This window comes from Anas platyrhynchos, chromosome 9, assembly GCF_047663525.1.
Source record: "Anas platyrhynchos isolate ZD024472 breed Pekin duck chromosome 9, IASCAAS_PekinDuck_T2T, whole genome shotgun sequence".
In the NCBI taxonomy this organism is placed as follows: domain Eukaryota; kingdom Metazoa; phylum Chordata; class Aves; order Anseriformes; family Anatidae; genus Anas; species Anas platyrhynchos.
The window spans coordinates 18311083-18325526 of NC_092595.1; the positions used below are offsets into that span (position 1 = coordinate 18311083).

The window sequence follows — 14444 nt, forward strand, 5'->3', positions numbered from 1 at the left end:
TATGAGTCGGCAGCATAGAAAAGTCAGTGGGGAGGACAGGGAGGGGGATGATCCCCAGCATGTTGCTTAAATGCTGCTTAGGACCGGGCTTTTTTCTCTGTAAATACTTAAATCTCTAACCCTGCTGCCACGGGCTGCCCAGGCAGTGCCTTATGAGAGCACACGCGGCGGTGTAGGTGACTGGATTTGAGAGTCAGACCTCCCCTGCAGGACTGATGGATGCTAAAGGCCCATGAAGTCATCACAAAGACTAAAAATACCCCAAGGATGTTGTTAAACAAGCTTCCAAAGGTTGTGACGCCTTCCTCACACCTACAGTTCACTTTCCTCTCTCTTGTCCGAGTCTTGGTGGAGACTGTCACTACTGGCAGGGGCTTTCCCGTGACACCAATAAGCAGCATTTAGAACCAGAGGGCAGAGGACCAGCCTGTCACACCTGCCCCCCCATAATGCAAAGAAACCAAAGAGAAGCACGCTTGGACCCTCACCCTCGGCCCACCACCACGGGGGTGCAAGCACCAACGTGTCCCCCCCCAAAAAAAAAGCTGCTGCCCCCCGTGCCGCCTGCCCAGGGCTCGCTCCATGGCTGCACTAGAGGCTGCACGGGATGCTGGACTCCCGGGGGGTCCTTTTGCTGCCAGAAGGGCAATTTGCAACCATTACGGGTTTGATTTTAGAAAGGATTTGTTTTCCCACAACTGAAAGTATTAAATTTTAATCGCTTGTTTGGGTGGGGTGGGAGGGTGGGAGGGAGGGCACGTAGGCTGGGTGCAAAAACCAATGGTGAAGCATTGAGCGGATGCAAGAGGAACAACAGAGGGCACCAGAGATTTGACTGTCCCAAAGAGGAGATAATAAATGAAGCACTTTTGGGGAACAAGAGTTCATTGCTGTGCTTCAGCTCTTCTGAGCTGTTGTCAGCAGCCTCCTGGGTGGCCGTGCCCTGCACAGAGCATCATCAAGCATCCACAGCCTCGGCAGATCTCCTGTGCCACTGTGACCTTCCCAAGGACCAAACCCAGCAGGCAGCCCCGCAAGTAGCAGGTAACTTTTCATTCTTCCTGCACAGGTGTGTGGCAGTGTGCTCTGTTTCCTCAGCTCTTGAATGAAGTGCTACCCAGCGCTGTCCTTGATATCATGCATTGGCACGCAGTTGCCTTGGCTTTCTCCTGCCTTCACAGATGCTGTGCTTTGCTGTTTGGCACCCACATGTGCTATTCGGGGAGGTTTCCATCCCTTGCTGTGGGCTTGTACCAGTGCCTCTCGCTGTGCACCTGCTGCAAGCATAGGGACACTGCTCCAGGCACACCGAGGCAGGAGACCTGGGAGATCATTGCAGGCTCAGCAGGCTCGTGAGGGATTTGAGGGGCTCAGCTGCTACTTGGGGCAGCTCTGTGCATGCAGAGAGTGGCTTTGCCACTGCAGGGTGGTCGCAGTAGGCTGGCAGGGAACAGCTGGAGGGGATGTGGTAGGACCTGGGAAGCTGGCAGCTCAGGAAAGACAGGACACTGGTTGCATGGTAGTTCGTCCATAAATTCCACCCTGCAAATTGCTATGTCCTGGTATTTCTGTAACGCCACACCAGCTCTGGTGCTCAGGCAGGTGCTGAACTTTCTTCTGACGTTGCTGGATCCGGCTCCCAGTCACAGGTACTAAAAACATTTCACTTAGTTCATGCAGTCATACGCTTGCTCTGCAGTTTAGATACTAAGACTCAGAAAGCGCTGACTTATAAGGCAATGTATTTACAAGAGATGATAGGAATCTGTGTGTTTTCTTTCTCTGCCTCACTGTATACTCTTTCTTGCAAGCTGCATACTGAGTCTGATTCATCCTCCACAGCATCTTTGCTGCTAGCAGCTGCCCTGCACTATTTAAAGGAATACCAGGAGATAGGCTAAAGTCTTGGATTCGTGTCTTTTGCTCTGGTAGCATTTTGGCTTCCTATTTCAAAGGCTGAGATCAGACAGGTGTGCTCATTTTCCCTTCTGTCTTTTGAGACCAGCTGGCAGTGCCTGTGAGGGGCCATAACTCCCTGCTGCCCCCAGGAGGAGCAGGTGGGTGCTGGGGGCACCCCCAGGAGCAAAGCCACCAGGGCTACACCACGGCCGGAGGGGCTTGAGTCCTGTGTGGGTCCATGGGCCTGACAAGACCCACCGAGCCCACGGGGTGGTTTTGACAGCAAGGCAAGGGTCTTGGAAAGTGAAAGGGGAATGCTGCCCAGCTCTGCCGTGAGCTGCCTTAATGCAAGAGAGACAGTAGCTCTCCAATAGGGACTCTGAAATTGTCAGCCTGTTTTGGAGACTCTCTGCTGTTGCCAAAACCCTGAAAGGAGGCTGGAGGGAGGGCAAGCCAGGCCTGAGGTCAGAGGGAGGCTGCCACCCCGCAGCAGCTGCAGGAGGGGTTTGCCTCTGCAGTTTCGGGTCAGCTGGCGGAGAACAGCGCTGCTTTGGTGGCCCAGGGACATGGCGTGCTGGCGAGCCACTGAGCTCATCAGCCCTGCGGGTCTGCCCGTGCACCCTCCCCAGACACCCCTGTGCTGTATGTGCAGGGCTCTGGGGAGTGCTGTGTGGCACCTCGTCCTGCCAACAGCCCCCGCGCGTGGTGCAGGGGGGCGAGGAGCTGCAGGGCCACGAGCGAGGGACCCGTCCCAGGGGACCCGTCCCTGAGCTCGGTCTCTCACCTGCACCCTTCTCTTGCAGGGACAGCCTGCCATGGAGAACTGCACTGCTATCAACACAACGTTGCAGAACGGTATTTTGCTCTTTCAGCTGATCGTCTACATCCCAGTCCTCTCCTTTGGGTTTGTGCTGAACACAGTCGCCTTCTGGGTCTTCTGCTGCAAACTCAAGAGCTGGACTGAGACCAGGGTGTACATGCTCAACCTCGTGGTCACAGACTGTTTCCTGCTCTTTTCCCTGCCTTTCATGATATATTTTACCAACAACAAACATCCCATAGACGACTTGTGTTTTGCTGTACAGATGATATATTTTACAAACAGGCCTATGAGCATCTACATCATCATGCTGATTGCAATCGATCGATACATTGCAATCATGTTCCCTCTAAAAGCAAAAACTCTTCGATCCCCACGGAAATCAGCTTTTGTCTGTGGGTGTCTTTGGATAATACAGATAATTTATTCCTACTACCGGCAAGAATTTCAAGAAAGTGAAGAAAAGTATTGCATTCAGAGACTTTCTACTGAACCTAAGTATTTAACATTAGTCTCCATTTCCTTTGGATTTTTTATTCCTCTAATAATTATAATTTTTTGTTCAGTAAAAGTCATCCAATGTCTCAAAAAGAAGATGGCCAGCAGCTTTCATGAGACAAAGTTAATCCAGAAAGCGCTCCACATTGTTTCTGTGAATCTGTGTGTGTTCACCATATGTTTTTCACCTATCTACATCACAGTGCTCGTGCGGTTCATAGCAGAGGTTGCTAAAGCTTGTTCTCCGCTCTCAAAAATTAGAATCGCTATTCAGATTTTTTCATGTTTAGCTAATATCAACTGCTGTTTGGATGCATTTTGCTATTACTTTGCAGCCAAGGAATTTCAGGAATTTTCCTCTCTGCTCCCCACTTTTATATTGAAGAGGTCTAAGGTGAATCAAAGCCAAGAGTTACAGCAACCCACTGAGGAAGTGATGTTATAAAAAAAAAGGTTTAGTGCACTATAGATGTCAAGAGCCACAGTGCTGCTGAAGTTTTGAGGGAATGGGGCTACCTACAGTATTTGCAATCCTGGGTATAGGCATACCTGCAAAAAGGGGTCTCCTAGTCAAGAGGGAGCTCCACATGGTATGGAGAACAGCTGATAAGGCCATTGTTTTGGCCACGTACTTATTTGTACATATCATGCACCTAAACATAAGAAACTTAGCACCTTTACAGCAATGAAAGAAACCACTTCTACTACTGTAACTTTTGGTCATTGAGGAAAAAGAAAAAAAAAAAAAAAAAAAGGAAAAACCACTGTAATACAATGTCAAGCCTAGTATGCCTGTGTCACTCACATCAAAGAAGTAACCTGTGCAGTGGTAGTTTCCCACGTAGCTATAAAATGCCAATGCCTACAGCTATGACCAGGATGCAACTATCACTGTGCCTGGGGTAAACCACAGGAGTCAGGTAGTGGCATGACACCATTGTCCTATTCCTGCCATGTAACACGTTTATTAGCTTACAGCAACACCTTGACATTTGTAAGACAAAAATTATTGTGGATGTAAATAAAGCTATTACTGCAAAGTATTGTGGGCCACATAACAGACCCTTAGGAGCACAACATAGCATGTGTGTATCAAGTATAAAGCTGTGAAGACCTCACATCACTTAAATGACTTCCATAAACCCTGGTGAAGGCTTTCTGCTATATTTCAACAGGGTCAAATCTTTAATGAGTCTCCTGTCTGGTTAGAGGGGAGCATAGAATCATAGGATCATTTACATAGTGAACGGGGAAAAGACCATTAGGACCATCAAGTCCAACCATTGTGTAACACTACCAAGTCCACCATTAAACCATATCCATAAGTGCCACATCCACGTGTCTCTTACATACCTCCAGGGACAGCATCTCCCTGGACAGCCCGTTCCAATGCTTAACCACCATTTCCATGAAGAAATTTTCCTTTCACCCAATCTAAACCTCTCCAGGTACAACTTGAGGCCGTTTTCCTCACATCCCATCACTTGTCACCTGAGAAAGAGCCTGGTGGCCTGAAAGAGCACACCTCGCTGCAACTTCCTTTCAGGTAGCTACAGAATGTGATGAGGTCTCCCTTCAGCCTCCTCTTCACCAGCCTAAACAACCCAAGTTCCCCCAGTCACTCCTTCTATGTCTTGTCTTCTAGTCCCTTCAACAGCTTCACTGCTCCTCTCTGAACATGTTCCGGGAGCTCCTTCTTGTCATGAGGGGCTCAGAACTGAACATAGTTCTCGAGGTCCAAGCTCAGCAGTGCCAAGTGCTTTTCTGAACTTTTTGTAAAATCTAAAGTGCTCCAAGGCTTTGAAACAGTAAATATTCTTTCGCTAGAAGAAAAACAAAATAGAAGTAGTTGAAAAAGCGTGCAAACTGCTCTTACTGTGTAAGTGATGTCTGCTAAAGTCAGCAAGAGCCCTTTGCGTCACAGGGAAAGGTCTCCTGACTTCAGTTGTGGATTTTCTACTTGTTATCATAGTTTCACATGTTGCTTTTGTAAGTGAGTTGGACCCAGCAAGACCACACAGCCTTTAAACAAATTTTAAAATCTCTTTGAAAAACACAGGGGTCCACATGAATTCCTGCATTACTGTCTCATTCCTAAAAAGTTACCACACTAGCACTGCCTAGGAAAGGGGCCAAATCTGGAAGTGAAGGGCCTGGTGGATCCAGCTGGAGGCAGTGCTGAGGGAAGAAGAGGTGCATGCAGCTGGGAAATCTGGGCTGGCTCTGATCCTGCTGTGTACAGGTCCAGCCAGGACTGTCCTCACCTCCTGTCTGCACAACTGATGGCTCTCAATTCACCCAGACCCTCCTATTCGTAGCCACTAACTCTGACACCTGCGCACTGCACCTGAGTCCCGCTCACTCAGGATCCTGAGGTTTTGCAGGTTACAGCACCTGCAAGGCTTTTTTTTTTTTTTTTTTTTTCCGGAATCAACCCTCCTTAAACATCCATGGGACAAGGTATTTGAAGGTAAAGGGGCCCTGGGTAGTTGGTTAGTATTCAAGGACTGCTTTTTCCAAGCTCAAGATTAGAGCATCTCAACAGATAGGAAGTGAAGAAAGAGAACCAGGAGACCTGCACGATTAAACAGGAATCTGCTGGGCAAACTAAGTGGAAAAGGAGAGTCTACAGATCATGCTGGCCACTTGGGAGGAATGTAATGCTGTTGTCAGAGGATGTAGGGAGGCAACTAGGAAAGCTAAGGCCTCCCTAGAATTAAACCATGCGAGAGGGGTCAAGGACAACAGAAAGGGCTTCTTCAAATACACTGCCGATAAAACTAACATTAGAGGCAATGCAGGCCCACTGATGAACAAGGTGGGTGCCCTGGTGACAGAAGAGAAGGCGGAGTTACTGAATGCCTTCTTTGTTTCTGTGTATACTGCCGGAGGCTCTCCTGAGGAGCCCCGTGCCCTTGAGGCCCTGGAGGAACTTGGAATAAAGGAGGAATTTACCTCAGTGGATGAGGACTGGGTTAAGGACTGGTTAAGCAAGCAGGACATCCATAAATCCGTGAGTTCTGATGGGACACACCTGTGGGTGCTGAGGGAGCTGGTGGAAGTAATTGCTAGGCTGCTCTCCATCATCTTTGGTAAGCTGTGGGGAATGGGAGAGGTGCCTGAGCACTGGAGGAAAGCAAATGTCACTCCAGTCTTCAAAAAGGGCAAGAAGGAGGACTCAGGTAACTATAGACCAGTCAGCCTCACCTTCATCCCTGATAAGGTGATGGAACAACTTATCCTTGGTGCTGTCTCTAGGTGTATCAAGGATAAAAAGGTCATTAGGGGCAGTCAACATGGCTTCACCGAGGGGAAGTCGTGCTTGACCAGCCTGATAACCTTTTATGAAGACAGAACCAGGTGGATAGATGATGGAAAAGCAGTGGACGTGGCCTATCCTGACTTCAGTAAAGCCTTTGACACTGTCACCCACAGCATCCTCGCAGCTAAACTGAGGAAGTGTGGTCTGGTCGATCGGGTAGTGAGGCAGACTGTAAACTGGCTGAAGGGAAGGAGCCAGAGGGTTGTGGTCTGTGGGACGGAGTCAAGTTGGAGGCCTGTATCTAGTGGAGACCCTCAAGGGCCAGTAATGGGTCCAGTATTGTTCAATATATTCATCAATGAATTGGAGGAGGGAATGGAGTGTGCTGTCAGCAAGTTTGCTGATGATACAAAACTGGGAGGAGTGGCTGACAGGCCAGAAGGCTGTGCTGCCATCCAGCAGGATCTCAACAGGTTGGAGAGTTGGTCAGGGAGACACGTAATGATATATAACAAGGACAAATGTAGAGTCCTGCATCTGGGCAAGAACAACTCCAGACACCAGTACAAGCTGGGGACTGCCTGGCTGGAGAGCAGCAAAGGGGAAAGGGACCTGGTGGACAGCAGGATGACTGAGCCAGCACTATGCCCTTGTGGCCAAGAAGGCCGATGGCATCCTGGGGTGTATCAGAAGGGGGTGGTTATGGTTGGTAGGTCGAGAGAGGTTCTCCTCCCCCTCTACTGTGCCCTGGTGAGACTGCATCCGGAATATTGCATCCAGTTCTGGGCCCCTCGGCTCACGGGCAGGGAACTGCTTGAGAGAGCCCAGCGCAGAGCCACGAGGATGATGGAGGGAGTGGGGCATCTCCCTTACGAGGAAAGGCTGAGGGAGCTGGGTCTCTTTAGCTTGGAGAAGGGGAGAATGAGGGGTGACTTTATAAATGTTTATAAATATGTGAAGGGTGGGTGTCAGGAGGACGGAACCAGGCTCTTCTTGGTGACATCCAATGACAGGACAAGGGGTGCAAGCTGGAACACAGGAGGTTCTGCTTAAATGTGAGATGAAACTTCTTCACGGTGAGGTGACAGAGCACTGGAACAGGCTGCCCAGGGGGCTGTGGTGTCCTTCTGTGGAGACATTCAAAACCCACGTGGACGCGTTCCTGTGTGACCTGATCTGGGTGTTCATGCTCTGGCAGGGGGACTGGACTAGATGATCTGTCACGGTCCCTTCCACTCCCTAACATTCTGTGATTCTGCAAATTCTTGTATCCTCTGCAGGTGCGTGAACCGAGGTACACAGACTTTGCTATTTCAGGCCAAAAGCTACTGCCTTCTGCTTACATTTAAACCTTCAAAAAATGCAAGCAGCCTCCAAGGGACCCCTGCAAGCCCCAAGTCAGCCAGGAAGCACCAGCTTTGCCGTGCCCTCCCCATAGCATCTGCACAGAGATGCACAGGCTGAGCCCTTGGGTGCTGATGCTGCAGGAGGGGCCACAGCACAGAGCCCCCCGAGCACACTACCTGCTGCGGCTCAGTTCCTGTGTGGCTCTAAGGAAGAGGAAAGGGGAAACAGGCTCAACAGCCAGGGTCAGTCATGCTGTGGGGCCGATGTTGTTAACCTAATGCTGCTATTTCACAGGCTTTCCATGCTAAAAATAGGACCCATGTGCTCTGCTCCCAGACCCATAGTTTCATCGTGGTCAAGATCTGCTGTCGCAACACTGCGTCTTCCTGTGAGAAAGCGAGGGAAGAAAACACACCAGATGAGGCTCTGCGGGACAGGGTGAGGCAATGCCCTGTGTCTCTCTGCCCATGAGGAGGGCACACCAGCACCTCCCTCACCTCTCCTGAGGCCCTGTCCCATCACCATGTGCCAGCAGTGGGAGGCAGAGGACACCAAGACCCTGGTAGGCTGGTGTCAGTAAACATCCCTGGGGAGCACCGTGCGAGCTGCAATGCATTTCATCCTGGCACTGCTACTCAGCAATGCCGTAAGCGCCCAGACCTCACTGCTGGAGAGCTGCCAGCGAGGAAGTGAGAAAACAGCACGAGCGTCATCGGTGCCGTGCCACGTAGTGGCAGCTCGCGGGGCTGAGGCAGGCTGAGAGCTGCGGAGGCAGGAGAAAATGCCAGGCGAGCACATTGGGTTGTGGCAGAAGTGGTAACACCTGCAGGGGGACGCAGGAAGGGCTCTGCGAGCAGCCATGTGTGCCATGGAGCAGCTGATGGGCAGCCAGAAAACTGCAGGGATCCTGACCTGGTGGTGTTCAGGAACCTCCAGGAGCCATGCGAGGTCTCTGCAGATTGCACTTTGTCGTAGCTTTGCCCACCTGTAGCTGATGCTGAGTTGCTCTGCCATATCCTGCTGAACCAGCATGTCACGGCCACCTGTTTTGTGCCTGCTGACAGTCCCTGCCTTGAAGCCTCTCAGGACTGACGATAGAAGTAGCTGCCCTCACCTGCTGTAGGGTGACTGCAGCACTGAGCTGTGAATGGGAAGCGTGGTGCTGGAGGGATGCTACCAACTGAGTGACCTCCAGGGTTGATTTTGACTGCCTGTGGTTAATACTGGTAGTGATTGCCTTGCCATGGACCAGAGGAGTGTGCATTATCCTCAAACACTGTCCGAAAAAAATAAGTGGTTTCTGTACATTGCTGAAACTATCAAAACTCAGGAACTGGATCACTTTGAAAACGACAGCACTAACAAGGGTCATGACATGGAGATGATGGTGGTTAGGGATCAAAGAGCTGGGTGTACTAATAGGTCAGCAACTACCTATAAGCATTCTCCAAAGGGCAGCCACAAGAAAGGCAAGAGAAGCCTGGAAACCTTAGGAGAGGTATTTAGCCAAACTCTATGCTGCCTGTACATTGGCAAGGAGTTAATCTCAATTAACTGTAACGTGCAGACTGACAGTGCACAAATACCCCCTGCTCTTAGACCTGGAAGCAGATCCTAAGATCTTAGAACCAGAAAGCTGGAAGCGTTTGCCCAAGACAGCTGGTACCAAGAGCAGGGCCTTTGAACTTGCTGAACAAGAGCTCAGATGAGCTTTCCTTGCAGGTGGAGTTGCAATAGGATGGCCACCAAGGAGCCCCTGGCCAGCAGGCACCTGCACCCCAGGGCAGACACAAATTTGGCAGGTCACAAGGTCACGGTGCCACGTTCTCTCAGAATTGCTGGCTGAGGAGGACTATGGGAGATGAGACTTACCGTGATTCAGACTGAAACCGAGTTATGAAAAACTGTCTGCAAACCACAGCCCTCACCTCTCCAACAGCTCTGCGAATGGGACCAGGGGCCAGCCGAGGCTGCTGTGTCCCGGGGCTCAGCACAGCGATGGCGTGTGGCAGTCCCGATGGCAGAGAGAGGACCTCAGGGATCCTCCAGGACATTTCCCCTCCAAGTGGGTGAGGAAGGCCGATGGGCATCGCCCAGTGAGGCGTCAGGTGCTGAATGAACCCAAGAAGAACCCAAAGCCAAGAATCCATCACCAGAAGAACTGCTGTGGTGCCACATGGCAGGCAGGCTCCTCAATCAACAGGGGGTGGTACAAGCCATGGCAGTGGCAACAGAGGAAGCTCAGCCCTGGGGAAATGCGTTGAAGACGGGCGGGGGTGCTTCCTCCACCAGCCTTGCTGCTGCCACAGCCACCAGCGAGTGGTCATCGCAGAGCACCTTGCTGGTCCCATGCCAGGAGCAGCGCTGCAAGGGATCATCGCACCTGCAGGCCACCCCGCAATGGGTCAAGGAGCAGCCAACCTCTCCGAGGACAGCGAGCAAGCAGGTAATTCCTCCTGGCTATTTGCTGACACGGTTATTCGAGCGCTGCAAAAGGCGTTGCCTACCCCTATCCATGGTGGGACACCTAAATGGTGGCAGAGAAATGGAAAGAGGGCTGGAGACTGTATTTTCAAAGGCTCCTTTTGATATTGGCCACCGCAGACGTGCTTTGGATGCTTAAGGGCAGTCTTAGCCTTTGCTCAAAACTCATTCCTTGCATCCAGAACACAGGGCTGCTGCAGGTATCAGCTACAGCCCATTCCCTCCCCTCTGAAGAGGAGGTCTCACAGCAATATCGCTCACCAGCATTGATTTTCAAACCTGGTCAAGAGATGCAGCGCTTGTAGATGCTGCAGCACTGCCCTGGAGATTTTTAACCCAGAATATTTTTGAGCCCCAAGAATCTGCACACATGGATCCAGGTTTCCTTTGCAGGAAACTCCACAGACATCGCAGAACTCCCATGTTTTTTCTGACCGTGAAGGGTCACACATAGATTATATACTCTTGCATTAACTCCTCCGCAGCAGGCGGGTCAACAGCCCTTACACGCTGGGTGAAGAAAACACCCAGCAGACCATATACGTACAGCTCACTACTTTATTTCACACAGCTGCTGATCACAACTTTTGCTGTGTCTTTCCCCCCCCCCCCCCCTAGAATTTGGCAGATTGCTCTAACATGACATTAAGACCGATTTGCAGAGTCCTTAAAAGGCAGCGTGCAGCCCATGGTACTCTGCTTCTTCCTGCAGACTACTAAATGTTACCGCTGAATAAAGGATGCAGTGGCAGCTGAAGTAACAAGAGATGTACTAATAATTGCTCTTACCACTAATAAGAAGTGACGACAGCTCAGGACTGAAGGAGAGGACAGCTGTCCCTTTGCAGCATCTCTCCCAGAGCTTTTTGAGCGGTGAGGATGCCAGCTGGCTTCTCACGAGCACCACGATAAGGGGAGGGATGAGACCTGGGTTTAAGCATACCCTTCTCATTAAAAACAGGCTGTAGCAGCCCACAGAACTCCCAGCTGCAGGATCCCCCTTTTCTGGCTGTTCTGAGCCTGGCAAAAACAGAGGCACAAGCATTTTCCAGTGTTGCCCTCTGCAACCAGTTTGTCCTGCACAGGATGCAGTGAGTCTGCTTTTCTCTCCTCCGTGGCCGAGGTCGCTCTCCTTCTTTATCCCACTGGGTACCTGCAGACAATTGTGCTCTGCAGCAGCATCTCCACAGTCTAGTTTTCACTGCGGTAAAGTTCTGAGGCTCATGAAATACTCCCCAAATTAATCACCAAGTTAATCAAGAGTCTAGCATCTAAGAGGTTTAATCCACTTTTCCAGGAACTGTGCCTCTGAATATCACCACAATGAACCAGAACAGCTGCAGTATCACAGTCTATGAAAACTTCCCACTTGTCCAGCTGGGTGTTTACATTCCAGTTTTGATTTTGGGCATTTTTCTGAACGTGTTGGCACTCTGGGTGTTCTGCTGCAAGCTCAAAAAATGGACAGAAACCAAAATATACATGGTCAACTTGGCTGTGGCCGACTGCTTGCTGCTCTTCACTTTGCCTTTTAAAACATTATCCAATTTCCAACACATGAAGGCAGGTAGATGGTGTCTGATTCTGGAAAGTGGCTATTTCATAAACCGCTTAATGAGCACCAGTATCATCACTGTCGTGGCAGCCGACCGGTACCTTGCCATCAAGTATCCTTTGAAAGCCAAAGTGCTGAGGTCACCAGTGCAGGCATCTTTTGCATGTGGATTTCTTTGGATAGTCACCATCTCTGTGATGTCCCTTATTAAAATGATAGAGAATCGAGAGCAAGATGAACTTTGTTTCGAAAAATCCTCTGTTAAGCCCTCAGTAACTGGTCTGTGTGTTATCATTGGAGGGTTTTTCATACCACTGATCATTGTGATTTATTGCTCCGTACAAGTCATTGCAGAACTCTTGAAAAAGAAGAATGAAAACTGTCACGAGAAAAAGCTCATCAGGAAGGCTGCCTACATTGTGACCGCAAACATGGCAGTGTTCACCATATGCTTTTTGCCTCTTTACTTTGGACATCTCCTTCGCTTTATAATGGACTCCATCAGCTCCAGCTGCCCTGCCATACAGAGGGTTAACAACTTTGTTCACCTTGCCTCGGTCCTTGCAAATACAAACTGCTGCCTTGATGCTATTTGTTACTACTTTGTAAACAAGGAATTTAAGGAAGCATCTCCCAAGCTAGTGAAGTCCAAATCTGAATCCACTGAAGATGTTGAAATTCATCTTTCCACATATTAGAATAAAATGCATGCGGCACACATTGTGTCTCCATATGCAACTGGTACTCAATAAAAGGCTCAATATTAACACTGAAAGTGTTGAAACTTTTTTTTTTTTTTTTTTTTTTTTTTTTTTTTTTTTTTTTTTTTTTTTAATGTGAGTGTGATGGAGGAACTTCCTGCTAATGGGAAGGATTCAGATAAATGAAAGTCAGCCCTGATTCAGACAACCACAGCAGCCCATATCATGATGCAACAACCCAGATTACCACTACAATTCTCTGTCATATGCAAATTTGAGTAAAATGGTAGAATTCTACTGCAAAAACTCAATTTTTTCCCCAAAACCCCGAACAAGTACAGACAATGGTAAAAGTTTCTTCTGTCCATCCCCCTGTCTAGGGCCAGCTTTTATGCAGTTGTGACAAAGAAACAGATTTTTTCAAGTATCAAAAAACCAAAACGAACTCAAAGTGAAACAACTGCAGAAAAAGGTGGATGTGTTTGTGTAACAGGTGTCTTTTCTTAGTTATAAATGCAAAATCGCAGTAGCAGAGGCACATGTAGCCTGCTTTCGTCAAGTTTACAGCATAATTCAGACCATACAACAGCTACAAAATGGTCCTAAATTACAAGAAGAGGTCAGAAGAAACTGCAATTACTTGTACTGGGGGAAAAGCTTCACACTGAGTGCATTTGAGTCAAATGACATTAAAACTACTATCCAAAGAGCTGGGGTGGCTGGGTGGGAACGAGGACACTGTAAATGGAGTCTGTTCAACATTATAATGCAATTAATTGTCTAGAGAAAGTAGCAGCACGTTTTTCCAAAGTATCCAATGTAAATAAAATTGTGTTACCGGCACAGAGCACCATCTCTTCATGAGTTAAATGGAAACAGGGGGGATCTAGTGGTTATAGGATCTGGTTGGTCCCCAGGGAGGGAGCTCATTGCCTCTGCTGTCCAAGCAAGGGGCAAGGAGTACGAGCTGCTACGGAGACTGGGATCTTCAGAGGCAGGCCACCCCATAGCGCATTCACCTGCAAAGAGCTGAGTAGGTAAAATGGCTAAGCAGTCCCTGTATGATGCTCAGGCAGCACATAGATGTCCCGAGATAGGATGTAGAAACCAGGTGCACACCTCCACCCACATCTCCTGAGCATGGGCTGGGCTCCCAGCTGCCTGTGGGCACTGGGCTGAGCCCTGCTGCCACCGCAGCAGCTTCACAGCCCCACACCCAGCGCAGCTTCCACATCTCCTACTCGAGGCACATGCCGAAAGGAGGAGACCGCTCATACAGGATGAGATCAAAGCCTTGGCAGCTTCTGGGGGGGGGGGGGGGGGGGAATGCAGGCTTCTCATTCGGGCAGAAATGGGGGAATCTGCTCTGTCACCATGAAAATCTGTGAGCAAGGTCCAGCTTTTGCTCGCAGCCCAGGAGGGTGGGGGTTTATAGGAGGTTCTGATCACAAAATAGACCTTTTAAGGAGGCTGCTTTCTCACCCCTTCTACCCCCAGCTTTTCTTTACAAAGATCAAAGCAGCAACAAACAGCACTGTGCACGCACAGATGGGTATCTTCTGCCCCAGCCCAAGGTGCAGCACGGCCCTGGCACTGATTCCACACTGCTGAGACTGGTGCAGCGGGGCTCAGTCTTTGCCTCGGCTGGACATGTGTGCTGATGGGCAACACATGCACAGAATACCTCTTTAATTTGATGGACTGTTTCCAAGCAAAACTAAACACATCTTTAAGATTTCCACACACCCTGTGTGGGATTTGTGTGCAGAGGGATCAGTGATTTGAAAGATTACCTGATTGCTAGCGTGTCTTTTTCTGCACCTTCCGTCCCACCAACATGAGGTGAAAGTACTGCACAAACCAAACAGCTATTTTAGA

General features: G+C 49.6%; 3 protein-coding genes across 3 annotated transcripts in view; 2 read left to right on the forward strand and 1 right to left on the reverse strand.

The window, feature by feature from the left end:
- LOC101803073 (uncharacterized) overlaps positions 1-14444 on the reverse strand; it is an 85184-nt gene that overhangs the window by 11209 nt on the left and 59531 nt on the right. The gene's annotated exons all lie outside the window — the stretch shown is intronic.
- GPR35 (G protein-coupled receptor 35) lies at positions 801-4867 on the forward strand. Its single transcript, XM_005028601.6, has 2 exons — positions 801-1044; positions 2703-4867. Exon 2 carries the CDS (start codon positions 2715-2717, stop codon positions 3660-3662), a length of 948 nt encoding a protein of 315 aa, XP_005028658.3. The 5' UTR covers positions 801-1044; positions 2703-2714; the 3' UTR covers positions 3663-4867.
- On the forward strand, positions 7890-12640 carry LOC101803193 (G-protein coupled receptor 35). The gene is made up of 2 exons (XM_005028600.6): positions 7890-10272; positions 11608-12640. Exons 1-2 carry the CDS (start codon positions 9942-9944, stop codon positions 12561-12563), a joined length of 1287 nt encoding a protein of 428 aa, XP_005028657.3. The 5' UTR covers positions 7890-9941; the 3' UTR covers positions 12564-12640.

Bases quoted from the DNA above. Each gene is read 5' to 3' on its own strand.
- GPR35 (XM_005028601.6), top strand. From the start codon at position 2,715: ATGGAGAACTGCACTGCTATCAACACAACGTTGCAGAACGGTATTTTG.
- LOC101803193 (XM_005028600.6), top strand. From the start codon at position 9,942: ATGAACCCAAGAAGAACCCAAAGCCAAGAATCCATCACCAGAAGAACT. The intron at 10,273-11,607 runs GTAATTCCTCCT...CCACTTTTCCAG, and splicing joins CGAGGACAGCGAGCAAGCAG to GAACTGTGCCTCTGAATATC.